Source organism: Eucyclogobius newberryi, unplaced genomic scaffold, assembly GCF_026437365.1.
Source record: "Eucyclogobius newberryi isolate DKJ021-1_F unplaced genomic scaffold, fEucNew1.0.hap1 SCAF_4, whole genome shotgun sequence".
In the NCBI taxonomy this organism is placed as follows: domain Eukaryota; kingdom Metazoa; phylum Chordata; class Actinopteri; order Gobiiformes; family Gobiidae; genus Eucyclogobius; species Eucyclogobius newberryi.
Window position 1 is genome coordinate 35,782,694 of NW_027316056.1, and position 19,812 is coordinate 35,802,505.

The 19,812-nt window shown below is 48.2% G+C and overlaps 1 protein-coding gene across 2 annotated transcripts in view; it reads right to left on the bottom strand.

Moving 5' to 3' along the window:
- Positions 1–17,499: 17,499 nt before the first annotated feature.
- The window catches only part of LOC140377237 (uncharacterized), a 71,842-nt gene continuing 69,529 nt past the window's right edge, over positions 17,500–19,812 (bottom strand). For both annotated transcript variants that reach the window (XM_072462587.1, XM_072462585.1), the window contains 2 exons: positions 19,027–19,588; positions 17,500–17,647 (listed from right to left, as the gene is read on the bottom strand). In XM_072462587.1, coding sequence (XP_072318688.1) covers positions 17,551–17,647; positions 19,027–19,588 — 659 coding nt within the window. In that variant the 3' untranslated portion in view covers positions 17,500–17,550. The remainder of the gene's footprint in view (positions 17,648–19,026; positions 19,589–19,812) is intronic.

Here is a 19,812-nt window from a genome sequence, read left to right on the forward strand (position 1 = left end):
TCGCACCCGGCCAGAACTATGAAAAAAGGTGCGACTTATAGTCCAGAAAATTTGGTAGTGGAAATCAACGATACACATTTTATTGGTGCACGATCATAGATAGTTCCATGTGTAAAATATGTTTTATGAATGTCCTTTGTTATGAAGTTAATACATGGCCTATAGTATATTTCAGCTAGAATCAAAGTTGAATACGAGTAGATCTAAATTAATTCAATGATATGTAAAGAACAGATACAAAACAAATGCAAATCCCTCCAAGTGACTGGGGCATTGTGCTTGTAAGACCTGGATTATGTCACATGGTACAGAACTTGTAAAAACACTGTTCCAAAGGTGTGGGGCGGGGCACATGATGGAGTAGATATTGCGGCGATGGCGTCCAAAACCAGACCATTGAAGACGCGTACAGACAGGTGCAATGCCAGGTGCAATGCCAGGTGCAATGCCAGGTGCAATGCCAGGTAATTTAATGTACCAAACCACAGAAAACATTAAACATTAAACACTTAATTTGTTTGATGACACACGATATGGACACGACAATAATATCTGCACCATTTGGAGTGATCACACGGTAACAAAAACGTCAAACAAAGACAAAACGTAAACAAAAATGGCGATAAAAACGGTCAACAAAGTTTGCTTCCCCGTGCTCACCCCGCCGCCATTAACCAAGCCACTAACGCAGGTGAGCGCTCTCCCCAATTAACCTTACACACATCTTAGCCCCGCCCCCAACGCCGCAGAGTTGTGCTCGTAGCTAAGCGCGTGCACAAAACCGAAATTATGGCTCCTACACTAGATTTAAATTGTTCCTCTTTTTGACTCGTTCATTGTTCATTGTTCATTGTTTTATGTTGCACCGAATCACCAAGACAAGTTCCTATGTTTGTGAATTTTGTTCATTAACCATGGCAACAAACCCTTTCTGATTCTGATTCTGATTCTGATGTATCGGCCGAATATTGGTATCGGCCGAGTATCGGTATCGGCCGAGATTCACGTCATTGAGTAATATCGATTCCAGTTCAAAAGCACCGATATCAGTCTGTGATTTTACGCCTCAGTAATGAAAGAGTTAACTCTTCAAAAACAGGAAGAAAGAAAGCAGGACTAAAGCAGGACTAAAGCAGGTCTAAAGCAGGACTAAAGCAGGACTAAAGCCGGACTAAAGCCGGACTAAAGTAGGTCTAAAGCAGGACTAAAGCAGGACTAAAGCAGGACTAAAGCAGGATTAAAGCTGGACTAAAGCAGGACTAAAGCAGGACTAAAGCTGGACTAAAGCGGGACTAAAGCAGGACTAAAGCAGGACTAAAGCAGGACTAAAGCAGGACTAAAGCAGGACTAAAGCTGGACTAAAGCGGGACTAAAGCAGGACTAAAGCAGGACTAAAGCTGGACTAAAGCTGGACTAAAGCGGGACTAAAGCGGGACTAAAGCGGGACTAAAGCGGGTCTAAAGCGGGACTAAAGCGGGACTAAAGCGGGACTAAAGCAGGACTAAAGCAGGTCTAAAGCTGGACTAAAGCAGGACTAAAGCGGGACTAAAGCGGGACTAAAGCAGGTCTAAAGCAGGACTAAAGCAGGTCTAAAGCTGGACTAAAGTAGGTCTAAAGCAGGACTAAAGCAGGTCTAAAGCAGGACTTAAGCAGGTCTAAAGCTGGACTAAAGCAGGACTAAAGCGGGACTAAAGCTGGACTAAAGCAGGACTAAAGCAGGACTAAAGCAGGACTAAAGCAGGTCTAAAGCTGGACTAAAGCAGGACTAAAGCAGGACTAAAACAGGACAAAAGCAGGTCTAAAGCAGGACTAAAGCAGGTCTAAAGCTGGACTAAAGCAGGACTAAAGCAGGACTAAAACAGGACAAAAGCAGGTCTAAAGCAGGACTAAAGCAGGACTAAAGCAACATGATACCCAACATGAGGCCTAAACCAGGTTGAAGTAGGACTAGGGATGTCACAATATCAAATTTTAGTGTCACAAACAAACATCACAATTTAACGATTATTCACCATCATTGAGACTGTGACCAAACAACCAAACAACAGTGAAATCTTTACATTTCTTCATCCTCATTATATCAAATGTTACTGTTCTTCAGGTTTGTGAGATGCTTTACGGCTTTACAAACATTTTGAAGACGAAATAAAAGTTAAATACGACAAAAACCTGCAGATAAAAAGGTTATTTACATTACATACAACTAAAAAGACTTAATTTTGCCTCTGAAATTGTCCCGACGATACGTTTTGTTTGTCATTGTGACCTGAATAAACATCCCTAGGACCAACCCAGGACTATCTTCAAAATAAATGTACTAATGCTTAGTTTGCTATTATGTCACTGGAGCAGAGCAGACAGGAGGAGGGCAGACACAGGAAAATCACATGAGTTTTATTACAATCGAGTCTATGAGGGCCATTAATCTGTGGCATATCGAGGGTTAACCACGTGAAATCTAAGCTTCAGTGTGAAAACAGAATGAGCAACAGCGCCACCTCCTGGAGCTGCACCCAGAGAGGAAGGATGACGATCACAAAAGATGCATTCAAGTTGGTGTAATGGCTTATGGTTCCAGTACCGTATTTTCCGGACTATAAGTCGCACCTTTTTTTATAGTTTTGGCCGGGGTGCGACTTATACTTATATTTATACTTACATACTTATACTTATACTCCGGAGCGACTTATATGTGATATTATTTGTTATTTTCACACTTGCAACTGCATTTCATAATCCAGTGCGACTTATATATGTTTTTTTCTTCTCGATTATGCATTTTTTGGCTGGTGCGACTTATAGTCCAGTGCGAGAAAATACGGTATATTTGTTTTATTTCAATTTAATATAGCTAGAACATTCTTTGAAAACCCAAACCCAAGACAGAAAAACATGATCAAAAATCTCTTAGATTTATCGATTGTAAGTTACAAACTATAAAAACAACACAACCTGTAAACAAAAACAACTTTACGATCATGTAAAATGTGTTTGTGGGTGAGAAGAAATTGGACAAAAATGACAACTATTATCAGAAAAACAATTTATTTCAATTCAACAGGTTAAGATGTTAAACGGAAAATGAAGTTTATTAACTGAAGTCTAATTGGTCGATACAATAAAGTGAATAATAACATATATAGACTCATAACACAGACGCACTGTACAGGAAGAGCCAGAGTCGGCTCTACCTCCTGAGGAGACTCAGGTCTTTTGGAGTGACAGGGCCACTCCTGAAGACCTTCTACGACTCTGTGGTGGCATCGGCTCCTGTATGGTGTGGCCTGCTGGAGCAGCAGCATCACAGAGAGGGAGAGGAAGAGGCTGGACAGAGTCATCAAGAAGTCCAGCTCCGTCCTGGGCTGTGCTCTGGACTCGGTGCAGGAGGTGGGGGACAGGAGGGTCCTGGCTAGATTCACATCTATGCTGGACCATTAGTCTCACCCCCTGCAGGACACTCTGTCCCCTGCAGGACACTCTGTCCCCTGCAGGACACTCTGTCCGCTCTGGAGAGCAGCTTCAGTGAGAGACTGATCCACCCTCGCTGTGGGAGGGAAAGGTTTCGCAGGTCTTTCCTTCCTGCTGCTGTCAGACTTTATAACAAACACTGTTAGTCCTGAACACTCACAATACTGACCTAACCATGTGCAATTCCGTCATATGTGCAATTACTGTTGTGATTCATGTGCAATTACTGTGAAATTCATGTGCAATCCATGTGCCGTCGTGACACATATGCATGTGCAGTTACTGTCGTGATCACATGCAATGGTATTTATGTATTTATTGGTTTAGTTATTTATTTTCATCTTTATTATTTTTCCTCTTCATCCCTTGTTGGGAAATGGGAGGTTTTGTCTATGGGAGTTTTTGTTTATAGGAGATCTTCTACTGAAAGTGTTTTTCAAACTTCCTGTAAGTGATCTGTTCTTCTGTATCTACCTCTGTATCTACCTGCGTTGCAACAATGAAATTTCCCCATGTGGGACAATAAAGGAATATCTTATCATATCTTATATATCTTCTCTGGACCTGGAGGTGAGACGTCTTTTACCAAACCTTTTGCTTTGGTTAAACAATTAATATTAAGACCTTTTGAGAATAGAGGAGTGTCACATGGTGGTTTGGGCCTTATTCATGAAGTTGTTTCAATAAAATCACCCGTTTCTTACTTGTTTAGCCTAATTACACTTCTTCTTCTTCTGTTACTTTTAACGGCGGTTAACAGTCAACTGAAAATGCACATTTACCGCCACCTACTGGACTGAGTGTGAACAGATTAACAGAAAGAGGGTTACTGCCATTTACTGTAGTCGCACGTCTTCAAAGTATGTGTTTTATGTTATACCGTAAAAAATAAAGAAAAGATAAAAGGAGAAAGAGAGAGGAAGAGAGGAAGAGCGACTAATTAGACTTATTTGGATGACTTCTTTTATACTCTATTATAATTTAACTAGATGTGAGTGACTGCGTAATCTTCTTTTGTTTCTTCTTCTACTTCTACTACTTCTACTACTACTTCTACTTCTGCTTCTACTTCTACTACTACTTCTACTACTTCTACTTCTGCTTCTACTTCTACTACTACTTCTACTATGTGATAAAATGTGAATATATAATTATATTTCTGTGATGTATTTTATCTGCATCATTAGTCTAAGAGAAGAACGGGTGTGTGACAGCATTTGTTTGTGAAGGGGTCGTAAAGATGGGCCAAAGGGTGTTGCCCCAGAGGGGGGTGTGACAGCCCAGAGGAGTTTGGGTAATGTTTACCCAAGGCTTGATCTCTAGGAAAAATACCAGCTGTAAAACAAGTGCCTTGATGTGAAGCTGACCAATGAGAAATGTGACCCGCCTATTCCAGAATATCTAATAAAACCAACCAGCATGGGAAAAAACGGGGTGAGACACAGGAGGGTCACGCAGGCTGTTGTACGTAGCCTGCGTGATCAGTCCCGGCATTTTCTCCCAAGCTTGCCATACAAATGTCTGATATTTCTGTGTCGTTTCATATTCTAAGTTGAATTGTGTTCTCGATGTGTTAAGGAATAGCATCTGGTGTATGTCTCATTCCATGACATACTACTACTTCTACTACTACTTCTACTACGTCATAAGGCGCTGGTACAGCTGGCAGCCCGGTGTAAACGCTCTCTCTTCTTTCTCACACTTATTGTGCTTTATCTCCTATATTTTGTAAATATAGTTAGTATATTTTTTCTATTTTACTGTACAATAGGGACACGCGCTGGAATAGTTTTTTAATTCAACTGTTTTTGACTTTTTTCGGCTGGATTTGAGCGTTTTTCGTTGTGTTTGTTGTGTTGTTGTGACGTGAGCTAGCTCCGAGCGAGCCCACCAGCCCCCCCCGCGCCCTCCGGCCGCGCTAAAGCACGTCGTGTCGTGGCGATGTGCCTTGGCTCTGAGTCCCCCGGCTCCGGCCCCGCCCCCCGGCTCCGGCCCCGCCCCCCGGCCTGCGCCATACCGCGTTTACACAAAGGAGGAACTCATGAAACTGCGGAGAACAGTCGTCTTACCCGGAGATCGTCACATTATCCCGTCGCAATACTGACCTAACCTAATACTGATGTGCAATTCTGTCGTATGTGCAATTGCTGTTGGAATTCATGTGCAATTACTGTGAAATTCATGTGCAATCTATGTGCTGTCGTGACACATATTCATGTGCAATTACCGTCGGGATCACATGCAATGGTATTTATTTATTTATTTGTCTATGGGAGTTTTTATTTATTTATAGGAGATCTTCTACTGAAAGTGTTTTTCAGACTTCCTATAAGTGATCTGTTCTTCTGTATCTACCTCTGTATCTACCTGCGTTGCACCAATGAAATTTCCCCATGTGGGACAATAAAGGAATATCTTATCTTATCTTATCTTACTACTTATACTAGTTCTACTACTACTTCTACTTCTGCTTCTACTTCTACTACTACTTCTACTACTACTTCTACTACTTCTACTACTACTTCTACTTCTACTACTTCTACTACTACTTCTACTTCTGCTTCTACTACTGCTACTACTTCTACTACTACTACTTCTACTACTACTTCTGCTTCTACTTCTACTTCTACTACTTCTACTACTACTTCTACTTCTGCTTCTACTACTGCTACAACTTCTACTACTACTACTACTACTACTACTACTACTACTACTACTTCTACTACTACTTCTACTACTACTACTACTTCTACTACTTTTACTTCTACTACTTCTACTACTACTACTACTTCTACTACTTCTTCTTCTCTGGTGTTTTATGGCGGTTGGTATCCAAGTGTTACATCACCACCACCTACTGTAGTCGCACGTCTTCAAAGCACATGCCCCACGCCACAGTCAAAAAATACAAATGAATAAAATAAATAAAGAGAAAGAAAGAGAGAGAGAGTGATGCACGGTCACGTCGTGTACAGTTGCTTTGACGATGATGTCACAAAGAGTCAACATGTCCCTCACAAGAAGAAGAAGAAGAAGAAGAAGAAGAAGAAGAAGAAGAAGAAGAGGGGGGCCTCGGGGGGGAAGAAGTAACGACTAAAGTACAAAGTCAAAAGAACAAAGTCTGAATAATAAAGTCTGAATAATAAAGGTCTGGCGGTAATGTAACACAAGCAATGGAAGGAGTTCTTTTACGGACTACGACAGTCTGAGGACTACGAAAAGTCTGAGGAATAAAGTCTGGCGGTAATGCAACAATTGGATGCCAACCGCCATAAAACAACAACAACAACAACAACAACAACATGGGCCTAGAAACGCCAAAGTGATGGAGGAAGGACTTCTAAAGGATAAAAAGACAAAGACGTCCCGTGACCTCATGGGCTTTGTAAAACAACAAAGACGTCCCATGACCTCATGGGCTTTGTACTTCCAAAGCACCGAACGTCAAAGAGGGAGAGGAAGATGAAGAAGAGTCTCCCTGGAATAAAGCCGGTTGGTCTCTGACACTAAAGTCTGGCGGTAATGCGACACTCGGCTGTCGACTGCCATAAAACAATAACAACAACAGTCTAAGGAATAAAGTCTGGCGGTAATGCAACACTCGGATGCCAACCGCCATAAAACAACAACAACAACAACAACAACAACCAGGACTGGGGGGCCAGCAGAAGGTCGCTCCTGGGTATTTATCGGGCCGTCATGAGGGCGGCTATTGATTATGGCTGTATAGCCTACATGTCTGCGGCTGAGACTAACTTAAAGAAGCTTGATGTGGAGCAAGCCCAGGCCTTGCGCATCTGCTGTAGGGCTTTTAGGACCTCCCCTGTCTCGGCGCTGCAGGTTGAGTTGGGGGAATTGCCGTTACGGCTCCGGAGGCTAGAACTTCTGTTGGCTTACTGGGTGAATGTGCAAGGTCATACAAGCTCTCACCCGGTGAGGGACTTTCTCAGGGTTGATGGGGGGCAGAGTGAGGCTGGCGGTATGATTTTCAGCCAGGTAGGAAATGCGAAGGCGCGGCTTGCGGGGGTTGGTGATCTGCGTGTGAGCCCGTCGGTGGCTTTGTCTGCTATAGCTCCGTGGAAGCAACCACAGCCTGACACAAACCCTGTGACTGGATCGCCAGAACGTTCCGCAGATTGAACTCCCGCCCATTATTCCGAAACCACAAGGCCAACCCGGCCCTTTCCCTATCATAAGCCTCACAGCAAATCAGCACATGCTCGACAGTCTCTGGCACCCGATAGTGACCACACAGACCGGTCGGATGTTTGCCTATCCTACTCAGTGACCAATTGAGTCCAGTATGGCCAATCCTCATGCGGGCGAAGGCCCTTTCCTCCCACGCGTTCCTGCCCATAGACCCGCAAGGACCCACACTACCCTGTATGTGATAGAGATGCCGTCCAGTAACACAGTGGCTCCAAAATTCCTGCCAAAGGCCGACCACATGACTCTTGATAACGGGCTTGATTTCAGACTTGCCCAACTCAACCGCCACATCAATTGATGGCCGCCGAAGGGAACGTTTAGCCAGTGCATCAGCCATTTCGTTACCATCCACCCCCACATGCGCAGGGACCCAAATGAAGGAAACCCTCACATCCTTCCTGGACAGGGAGAGCATCAGACAGAAGATGCCATTCAACACATCCTGTCTGCAATCCGATTTCCCAGATTTAATGCTTTGCAATGCAGAAAGGCTGTCAGAGGCCACCACAATGCCGCAACACTGCAAAGCAGATTCCGCCCATTCCAACGCCAACCGTATCGCTATAAGTTCCGACGTGAAAACAGAAAGGCGATCTGTCAACCTCTTCTTGACCGCTAGCCCCAGGTCAGGCACAAAATAAGCGGCGCCAGTACGCCCACTCTCAGGATCCCTAGACCCGTCGGTATAAATAAACACATCACCTGAGTGCTTATCGATGAGCGCTTGAACGGCAAACTGCGGTGCCCTCCCAGCGACTCCTCTAAGCTTGCCATGCAAGCTAACATCAACAGGAGCCGGGACAAACTTCCACGGAGCTATAGCAGACAAAGCCACCGACGGGCTCACACGCAGATCACCAACCCCCGCAAGCCGCGCCTTCGCATTTCCTACCTGGCTGAAAACCATACCGCCAGCCTCACTCTGCCCCCCATCAACCCTGAGAAAGTCCCTCACCGGGTGAGAGCTCGTATGACCTTGCACATTCACCCAGTAAGCCAACAGAAGTTCTAGCCTCCGGAGCCGTAACGGCAATTCCCCCAACTCAACCTGCAGCGCCGAGACAGGGGAGGTCCTAAAAGCCCTACAGCAGATGCGCAAGGCCTGGGCTTGCTCCACATCAAGCTTCTTTAAGTTAGTCTCAGCCGCAGACATGTAGGCTATACAGCCATAATCAATAGCCGCCCTCATGACGGCCCGATAAATACCCAGGAGCGACCTTCTGCTGGCCCCCCAGTCCTGGCCGGATAGACAACGAAGCAAGTTATTCACCCTTTTGCATTTACCACTGACCTCATCAATGTGCCGACGCCAACTAAGCCTCTCGTCAAAGGTGACCCCCAAGAACCTCACCTCCCTGACCTGTTCGAGCACCTGCCCATGCAGTCGAAGGGAGACATCCCTATGCCCATTGAAGAAACAGATCACTTGAGACTTCCGTACGGACAGTTTAAACCCCCACTTCAGGGTCCACTGCTCCACCTGCTGTATTGCCCTTTGCAGTTTCGCCTCGTAAAACCGGAGATTCCTCCCTCTCACCCATAGAGCGCCATCGTCAGCATAAAGGCTCCTCCCAACAGACCCATCCACATCGTCAAAGATGTCCTTAATCATAACATTGAACAAGATAGGGCTACACACACTCCCCTGCGGGATCCCATTCTCCACCCCATAGACCCCAGAGTAAGCAGCGCCCACTCTGGTTTAGATACGCCGGCCAGACAGAAAGCTCCGGACCCAGTTAAACAGTTTACCCTTCACACCACACTTCCGCAGCTTAATGAGGAGCCCATCCTTCCAAACCATATCGTACGCCTTCTCCACATCAAAGAGCACCGCAATAACCTTTTCTTTCTGAGCCCTGGCCAGCTGGATATCAGATTCCAAACACAACACGGAATCCATGGTGTTCCTGCCCCTACGGAAACCACTCTGGTGCGCAGGAAGCAAACCCCGACTCTCCAAGAAGTAATCCAACCGCTCGGTAACCATGCGCTCCATCGTTTTCCCGAGCTGCGACGTCAAGGCAATCGGCCTATAACTTGAAGGGTCAGACGCTGGCCTACCCGGCTTCAGAACCGGCACCACCGTAGACTGTTTCCACGCAGATGGAACACAACCTGAATCCAAAACACGGTTGAAAAGACCCAGGACTAGCCCAAACGGCACCCGCTTCCTATGTCCACTACCACCACTCTTAGGAATCGTGCCTACCGCTGACTGCGTGATGAGCGAGACAATTGCACTATTGAGATCATCCACCTGAGTCAATCCTCCTTCCTGCAGAACCCTAGAACCATCATCAGCTTTCCTCAGGAAAGCCCCCCAGTTTGCCCTTGCCAACTGCCACCTCTGGATCCTCGTCCCCCTGACCACACAGCTCCCAAAGCCAATCACGGTGCGGACTAGATAGTGATCGCTACCAAAAGAAAGATTACCAAGAACCTCCCAACTACAAACACCAGCTAACTCCTTGGACACAAGTGTAAGATCTATTGCACTTTCCGCACCGGTCCCCATATCATAGCGGGTCCCACCCCCATCATTCAGACAAACCAACTCCCTTTGATTGATAAAACCCTCTACCACCTGCCCATACCTATCGGTACCACTACCGCCCCACAAAGCGCTATGCGCATTAAAATCCCCACACCACACGACCTTTCCCCGAACATCCTTACCGATACTATGCAAGGACTCTAACGTTAACTCACCACACGGATTATAAAGGTTAACCACAGTAACAGCTTCACCACCCAGCCAGACCCTCACCGCCAGGGCCTCCGGCGCTTTACTCACACTGACAACAACGTAATTTAGGTCATCTCGGACAAACACAGCCACACCTCCGCCTCTACCCTGCTCCCTATCATTCCTAACACACACATACCCTTGTATCCCAAAACCCCACCTAGGTCGTAACCAAGTCTCCTGCACGCACATAACGTGAGGCTTGTTCAACAAGGTAGAGACAAAATGCTTAAATTCCTGGCCATTAGCACGAAGACTACGCGCATTCCATTGCAAGACAACCACCGCCATTATGAGCCCCCGGAACCTGACGGCGCATCGGGAGCCCCCCCACTCCCACTGCCAGAATGGGGCAGGGCGCCCTCCCGCAGCGCATCCTCTATCTCCGTCCACTCGGGGCCCCCAGCTCCAAAGTACTTCCCTGCAGCCTTAGCGATGATCTTAGTCTTTTCGGATCTCTTCTTGGTTTGCCCAGTACAGTTAATCACTTCCACTATAGAGGAAGAAATCTTTCCTCTTCACAACCAGTACATCCTCCGCACCCACAGGGCCTCTGCCCGTGGAAGGCACACTCACAGGCATCCCAGTGAGGACCTCCCCCTGGCCGCGGGCAACGCTGCCCCCTCCCCTGTCGCCTAGGACACCAGCAGCACTGGCAGCCCCCACTGCATCCACCGTCACCTGACTACCAGACACCTTCTTGACCGCATCCGCGTAGGATATGCCTTGAGAGGCCCTAACTTTTTGCACCTCAGCAGCCCTCTTGCTGAACACGCATCCCCCGTAGGCAGAGCTATGCTCTCCCCCACAGTTACAGCACTTGAGTTTTGCTCCGTCGTCACACTTCCCATACTCGTGGTCTCCTGCACATTTACCACACTTCTGCTTCCCTCTACAGACCGCTGCAATATGCCCAAAGCGCTGGCACTTGAAGCAACGCAGGGGCGGCAGAACATATGGGCGTCCACCATAGCGCATGTACCCAACGCACACCACACGAGGCAGGATCCCACCTTCAAATCTAATCATTATCGACAGGCTGTCACACCTTACCCCATCCCGGGTCATCTTCAACCGCCTAGCATCCACCACCTTAGCTCCAGTCAAATTCTCCTTTATGTCATCCACAGATGTCGTCGTAGGGACGCCTACTATAACTCCCCTAACCGTGCCTCTTACAGCATCAGACACAAGAATGTCCTTCCCCCCCAGAGACTTAGCTTCAATCGCCTTCCTTTGCTGAGCCACGTCCTTGCACACGACCAGCAGCGAGCCATCCCTAAGGACACTCGCATGCTTGACCACTCCCACAGCTACAGTCAGGCTCCTTGTCAACGCCATCGGATCCCACCCCTTAAAGGACGCATTATCCTGCGCGAGCTTTATGAACACCTTACACTCTGAACTCACATCCCCGACATCTGCAACCCCCTCGCCCTGCTCCTCACTGAGAGAGCCCTCCATAGACGAGCAAGAAGACGCCCTACGCTGCACAGGATCAGTGGCTCCAGGGGGGTCCTCCCCGCTGTTCATATCGTCACCGACCAGGTCACGCTTCCTCTTCTTCTTCCCCGTCATACGGACCGAGGCGTTCCTCTATGTTGCCGTAATATCCAAACTGTTGTCGTTGTTGTTTTTTTATGGCAGTTGGCATCCAAGTGCACGAGGTATTCGTTGTGTCGCACAGGGCTGGGTAAACGTTTATAGAGGTGGGGGGTGTTGGAGACTGAGCCGAGGATGAGGAGCAAGAGGATGTTCTAACGCGCTTGGACTTCATGGGCCTAGAAACGCCAAAGTGATGGAAGAAGGACTTCTAAAGGATAAAACGACAAAGACGTCCCATGACCTCATGGGCTTTGTAAAACAACAAAGACGTCCCATGATCTCATGGGCTTTGTACTTCCAAAGCACCGAACGTCAAAGAGGGCGAGGAAGGTGAAGAAGAGTCTCCCTGGAATAAGGCCGGTTGGTCTCTGACACAACAACTATTCTAGTCACAAAAACACATCATGACCTCATGGGCTTTGTAACGCCAAAGCAATGGGAGGAGTACTTTTACGGACTACGACAGAGTCTGAGGACTACGAAACGTCTGAGGAATAAAGTCTGGCGGTAATGCAACACTCGGATGCCAACCGCCATAAAACAACAACAACAACAACAACAACAACAACACAACAACTATTCTAGTCACAAAGTCATATCATGACCTCATGGGCTTTGTAACACCAAAGCAATGGAAGGAGTACTTTTACGGACTACGACAGAGTCTGAGGAATAAAGTCTGTCGGTAATGCAACACTCGGATGCCAACCGCCATAAAACAACAACAACAACAACAACAACTTGGGAGGAGTACTTTTACGGACTACGACAGAGTCTGAGGACTACGAAACGTCTGAGGAGAAGTCAAGGCACTGGAAGAAGAACTTTTAGGACTACGACAAAGTCTAAGGAATAAAGTCTGGCGGTAATGCAACACTCGGATGTCAACCGCCATCAACAACAACAACAACAACAACAACAACAACTTGGTCTCTGACAACAACGGACTACGACAGAGTCTGAGGACTACGAAACGTCTGAGGAATAAAGTCTGGCGGTAATGCAACACTCGGATGCCAACCGCCATAAAACGACAACAACAACAACAACAACTTGGTCTCTGAAACAACAACAACTATTCTAGTCACAAAGACATCATGACCTCATGGGCTTTGTAACACAAAAGCAATGGAAGGAGTACTTTTACGGACTACGACAGTCTTGAGGACTACGAAAAGTCTGAGGAATAAAGTCTGGCGGTAATGCAACAATTGGATGCCAACCGCCATAAAACAACAACAACAACAACAACAACTTGGATACCAACCGCTATAAAACCTTAAAGAAGAATAAAGTCTAAATAGTTGGATGCCAACCGCCATAAAACAACAACAACAACAACAACAACAACAAGGACTGCGACAAAGTCTGAGGGGAAGAAGAACTTCTATTGGATACAACAAGATAAGATAAGATAAGATATTCCTTTATTGTCCACACATGGGGAAATTTCATTGATGCAACGCAGGTAGATACAGAGGAAAAGAACAGATCACTTATAGGAAGTTTGAAAAAAACTCTCAGTAGAAGATCTCTTATAAACAAAGACATCTCATGACCACTGGAAGAAGAACTTTTAGGACTACGACAAAGTCTGAAGAATAAAGTCTGGCGGTAATGCAACACTCGGATGCCAACCGCCATAACAACAACAACAACAACAACAACAACAACAACAACAACAACAACAACAACAACAAGTCTAAATAGTAAAGTCTGAAAAATAAAGTCTGAATAATAAAGTCTAAAGAATAAAGTCTAAAGAATAAAGTCTGAAGAATAAAGTCTGAAGAATAAAGTCTGAAGAATAAAGTCTGAAGAATAAAGTCTGAAGAATAAAGTCTGAAGAGGACAGTAGGTGGCGGTAATGTAACACTTGGACTAAACTCTGTGACCGTGAGATACATTTGACCCAAACTCCTGCTGTTGGGTTCATTATTAAACACCTGGTGTGTTCATGGCTCACTACGTGGACCGCGACGATAGAAACGGCTTGAACCCGAGAGGTAAGATCACTCACCCACATGTTTCGAAATATTCATCCAATAATGAGGCGAGAGGTGCGCCCAAGGCGGCGAGGGGGGAGCCCGGGGCGGCGAGGGGGGAGCCCGGGGCTGAGAGGGGAGCCCAGGGCGGAGAGGGGGGAGCCCGGGGAGGAGAGGGGGGAGCCCGGGGCTGAGAGGGGAGCCCAGGGCGGAGAGGGGGGAGCCCGAGGAGGAGAGGGGGGAGCCCGGGGCTGAGAGGGGAGCCCAGGGCGGAGAGGGGGGAGCCCGAGGAGGAGAGGGGGGAGCCCGGGGAGGAGAGGGGGGAGGCCGGGGCGGCGAGGGGAGCCCGGGGCGGAGAGGGGAGCCCGGGGCGTAGAGGGGGGAGCCCGGGGAGGAGAGGGTGGAGCCCGGGGCGGCGAGTGGAGCCCCGGGGCGGTGAGGGGGGGGCCCGGGCGGTGAGGGGGGGGCCCGGGTGGTGAGGGGGCCGGAGTGAGATGGCTATTTTTATTTTTTCCAAAAGTTGGTTGGCACTGGGACACCCTGGCAAGCCCGTGGCTATGGCAGGGGGACATGTCCTTACACTTACAAAACAAGAATATGTTTGTAATAGTTGTTCGTGTCGTTCGTGTCGTTCATGTTGTTCCTGTTGTTCATGTTGTTCATGTTGTTCCTGTGGCAGGGGCTCTGGACCTGCGGGACGCTCAGGGAGCCCCTCCTGCCGCTGGTGAGATGCAGCCAGTAGGTGGTCCCGGAGCTTTCATGCCTCAGGGTTATGTGGAGAACGACTGGGACTCGGACAGCTCGGAAGAATTCGACAGCTACAACGACTCTGGATTCAACAGTTTCTCTGAGGAACAAGAGGAGATCAACAACCAACGTTTGTCTCGGGAGAATTTTTTGATCGCCTTGTACCAAAGGCTGAGACCCATCGTCCTGGTAGAGGCGTATCGTCCACCTTCTCCCCCTGCTCCCCCTACTGCTCCCTCTGCTCCCCCTGCTCCCCCTGCTCCCCCTGCTGCTCCCCCTGCTCCTCACACTCCCCCTGCTCCTCACACGCCCCCTCTGGGTGGATGGAAGAGCCACAGGGATGAAGACGACGAGGAAGAGCCCAGCCCCAAGAGACACCGTTCTGAGGACATCTTCGACGAGCCCGCCCCCTAAGGACATCTGACCCCGCCCCCTAAACTTCTGCTGGGACATCTGACCCCGCCCCCTAAACCTCTCTTTGGACATCTGACCCCGCCCCCTCCACCTGTGCTTTCCACTTGAAGACAACTTCCTCCTAAACTCTGAGTCAGACGATGACTGAGTTCAAATAAAAAACAAATGTACATATTTCAATTTTTTTGTGTAGTAGATGTGTGTTTAGCTCGTAATTTTATATCTCCAGAGGAACCCAGACCCACAGGGACAATGAGAACCTCTAACAGTGGAGAGAGAATAGAACTCTGACCAAAGCGTTTGGACCTGTGGATCTGATGAACTCTGAAAGAACTCTGCCTCCAGAGAACTCAAGGACAAGTGAAGGAGGCTGAAGAATGTAATGAACTGCTGAAAGTTTATTTGCACTATTTTCAATCAAATGTATGAACGTGAATGTCCTCTTTTGGTTTAGTAATTACTGTTCGAAGTTCACTCTGGTTCTCTTGTTATCGCGCTGTCGGTCAATGCCCCCGTTACCGTGGATACTTAACTCCCCCCGAAAGGAATCCAAACATGTCGCGTGCGTGTGCTTTGGCTGCAGCAGTGAAAATAAACGCTCACATCTCGAGGCGCTTGTTGTTTTTTCTCATACATTTATTCTGACCTGTACAGGAATGCATCATCACAGCAGAAACACGACCTTTAACCCGGACATGGCACACGACACATCCACGACGCACTCGGCTCACCTCCACACACTGTGCTTTCGTGACGCTAGAAGTCTCTGGGATGTAGCGTTGTCTTCATAAAGCATAAAACAACACGCGTGGACTCTTGACGGGGGGGAAAAAAACGCCAGAACCTTCCACGTGCACCGGCTCCGAACGCCCCTTCAAGGCTTTTGTCCGAGCACGCGTGAACTCCAACGGGCGTAAAGACAAAAGAAAGCGTTCAAGCCGCTCATATTATCACAGACACAGAAGGGTAAACGCAGAATAATGGGAACAAACAAATAAATATTAAATAAAATATGTTTAAATGAACACTAAAGGCACAGAGAGATGAAACCAAAAGAGCTACAGGAGGACGGAAAGACTAAAGAACGCGCCAGTTCCACTAAGCGCCACCAGCTCTACACGCTCAAATATCCGGCGTCGTCATAAACTGTATAGACGTGTGTATACTGACCGGGTGGACTATACAAAGCACGGAAATATAGGGTTATCCTGGAAAACACCACGACTGCAGCGGGACGGAGGGAACGTGGGCGTGTCTGTTTGTGTCTGTCCGTGTCTCGCGTGGCGGCGGGAAAGAGACGGCAGAAGAAGAAGAAGAGGAAGAAGAAGAAGAAGTGTCGCGCTCGGGCGGGGGGGGGGGATTGGCTTGGGGGGCGAGCCAATCGGCGGGAGGAAGCGGCTTTGATCCCGGAGCTTCGACGCTTGATAAAACGGCTAAATTAGAAGCGAAGTGGGACTGAGAGCCGGCCAATCGGAGCGCAAACATTTCCCCCGCAAAAAGTCGAACACGCTTAAAAGTATAAACGCTGGCATAACTTACAGAGTACACACACACACAGAGAAATACTTTAAATATGCTATATATTCACCATCCATTTTGTGCTTTTTCACATTTGATTACACGTCTTTGAATCCTGAATGTCGGGGACACGGCGGCCGGTTAAAACCCCGCGTTGGCGTTCACGTTGCCGCGCGCGTGGTCGTCGCTAACGCCCCCGTGTGCGTCTCCATGCGTGTGCGTGAGTGCGTGTGTGTGTGCGTGTGTGTTGTATGTTTGCGTGTCACAGTCGTGGGCGTCACATCTACACAATCGCCGGGGCAGTTTGGACACGACCGCACGGTCCCGGGGCGGGGGGGGAGGACACTGACATCATTTGCAGGACGACACGCACGCAGAACGACGACACGAGAAAGCGCGGACGCCGACATGTGACCGGAAGAGGGGCCGCGGACCACGCAAATACAGGAGGGTGGGGGGGGGCACACGTTTGCTTTTTCGACCGGCCCGTTACCGCGTGCGCTTCGTAAAATACTCTCCTCCTCTCGGGTCCGTTAATGTGCTTGTTGTTCGGCGTCTTTTCGTTTCCCCCGCCCCCGTCGCGCACGTGTGTTAGCGCGTTAGCATCTTCTCTGTGACGTCCAGAGTCTCGGGGGGGGCGAAGTTTAAACGCTTGTGCTTGTCGGTCCCGCGCGGCTGCAGAGGTCAGCGGTTGTGTGGAGGCGAGGGCGGAGCAGCAGCGGCGGCGGTGGCGGACCCTCCTCTGGAACCGTCTGGCTACAGGAGACGGAGCTGCGCCGGGGCCTCGGGAAGTTTGCACAGTTTGGGGGTGAAAAAAAGAGGAGGACGGTCGGCCGGGCGAGGGCGGGCGAGCGGTCAGTCGAGCATCGCGTCCAGCTGGTCCGCCAAGTCGTCGAACATGCTGCCGATGTCGTCCAGGATGGAGACGGCGGCCTTCTTGTTGGAGAGCGAGCTGCGAGACAGAAACAACACTTTACTAAAGAATATGAATGCGTTATGTTGACCGTAAACACTTTTGACATTTGTATTTTATGTTTTAGAACCCAAAGTAAAGTTTTTAATACATAAAAATGATTTCAGCAGCTACTTAACAACAAGGCCCTCGAGTGAAGACGTTTGTGTGTGAAAGTGTAAGAAAAGGCAAGGCAAGTTTATTTGTAGAGCACATTTCATACACAAGGCAATTCAAAGTGCTTCACAGCAGGAAAAATGCATTCAAATCACAAATAAATTACAGAAACAGAAATACAATAAAATTAACAAAATTAAAAATTATCAATCCAACTGATTTTCTAAACTAATAAAATCACAAACAAAAGAGAAGAGTGCAAAGAAAAAATCCTTTCAGTCATATGCGCAGCTAAACAAAACTGTTTTTAGCTTAGATTTGAACATTGTCAGAGTAGAAGCCTGTCTCACATCTTCAGGAAGAATGTTCCAGATTTTAGCTGCATAAAACTGAAACGCAGATTCCCCATGTTTTGTCCTGACTCTGGGCACCAGCAGGAGGCCGGTCCCTGAGGTCCTCAGAGTCCGAGATGGTTCATATGGCACTAACATATCCAAGATGTACTTTGGTGCTAGGCCATGGAGAGACTTGTACACAAGCAGAGCTGCTTTAAAGTCTATTCTCTGAGCCACAGGGGGCAGTGCAGAGACCTGAGAACAGGACTAATGTGCTCATACTTCCTGGTTCTAGTCAGGACCCGAGCAGCAGCGTTCTGGATGTACTGCAGCTGTTTTACAGCTCGTAGGCAAAAGGCAATTTAAAGCGCCCCCTACAGGTCGCACGACTTGTTGAACTAAAATGCGGTTAAGATTTTGAATTTCGCTAAAGATTATAAAAATGTAATCGCAGAATAGCGCATTTTGTAGGTTTATAATTTCACTTCCTGTTTGTAATTGATGACATCACAATAGGAAATTACCCAGCAAACACTGGGCCAAAACTCATCTAATGTCAACATTATTTTTATTTGACGAATGAAAAAATATATGAGAGCGACTTTATTTTGCAGAGTATTTTAGAAAGTCAAAAAAGTTGTTTCTTTGTGTAAATTCTGCATAAACTTTGACTGGAATGAGTGTCCCTGGTGTGATGTCACTTCCTGTCATTTTCTACAGATTTTTCAACGTTTTCTCCACAAATACCTGCTCGATTGATGTAAAACTATAATTTATATGTACAATAGGTTTAAATACACCAAATAAAGTCAAAATTAGAAAATGGTAGAAACCTGTCATACGTCACTTTAACCAACTATTGATCACTGAGCGTTCTCCCTGAAGCTGAAGCTCAAGCTCCTGAAGTGTCTAAAGACATAAACTCACTCGTTTTGCGTGTCGTCCACAGTGATGCTATGCTCCGCCTCCTCCAGCGCAGCCGGCAATGAGGCGCTGGTCTCCTCCAGGCGGCTCTGCTCCTCCCCCTCCGCCGCGTCGGTCTGCGATTGGTCGGGCTTCGATTGCTTCTGACCGCCCTCCTCCTCCTCCGCTCTGGCCCTGGCCTCCCGCTCCTCCTCCTGGTCCCGCAGCCCGCTCAGGTCGATGGAGAGCCCGGCGATGGAGGAGCGTGGGGGCTTGACCGGGTGAGGGGTGGGGCTGGACGGGCTCTGGGCGGGAGAGGGAGAGGTGAGGGGCAGTCCCGGCGAGAGCGAGGCCGCCGACGAGGTCTCGGGGGCGGGTAAGGGGGCGGCGGGCGAGCTGGGTCGGGGCGCCGGGGTCGGGGTCTGCAGGGGGGTCGGGGTAGGGGCGGGGCTGGGGCTGGGGCAGGGGCTCGTGGCGGCGGGACTGGGGCAGGCGGAGGGGGAGGCGGCGAGCGCTTTGCCCGGTTTGGGGGCCGTCGGCGGTCCTCGAGGTTTGGGGGAGACGGGAGGAGGGATGCGTTTGGGTTCTGCGCAAACAAATAAAGAAATAAAGCAGACATAAGCAAATCAAAGAGAACTCAAATCAGAAGGCGGGAATAAATAGGGCGGTTTATGAGCCGGGCCGGGCGTGGTTCAAATGCAAACGAGCTGACGCACCAATGAGAGGAGGTCATCCAATCGAAGAATAAAGAATAAACCAGAATCACTTTTTATTCATCGTATTTATAGATTTATTTGTCCTTGACTCAAA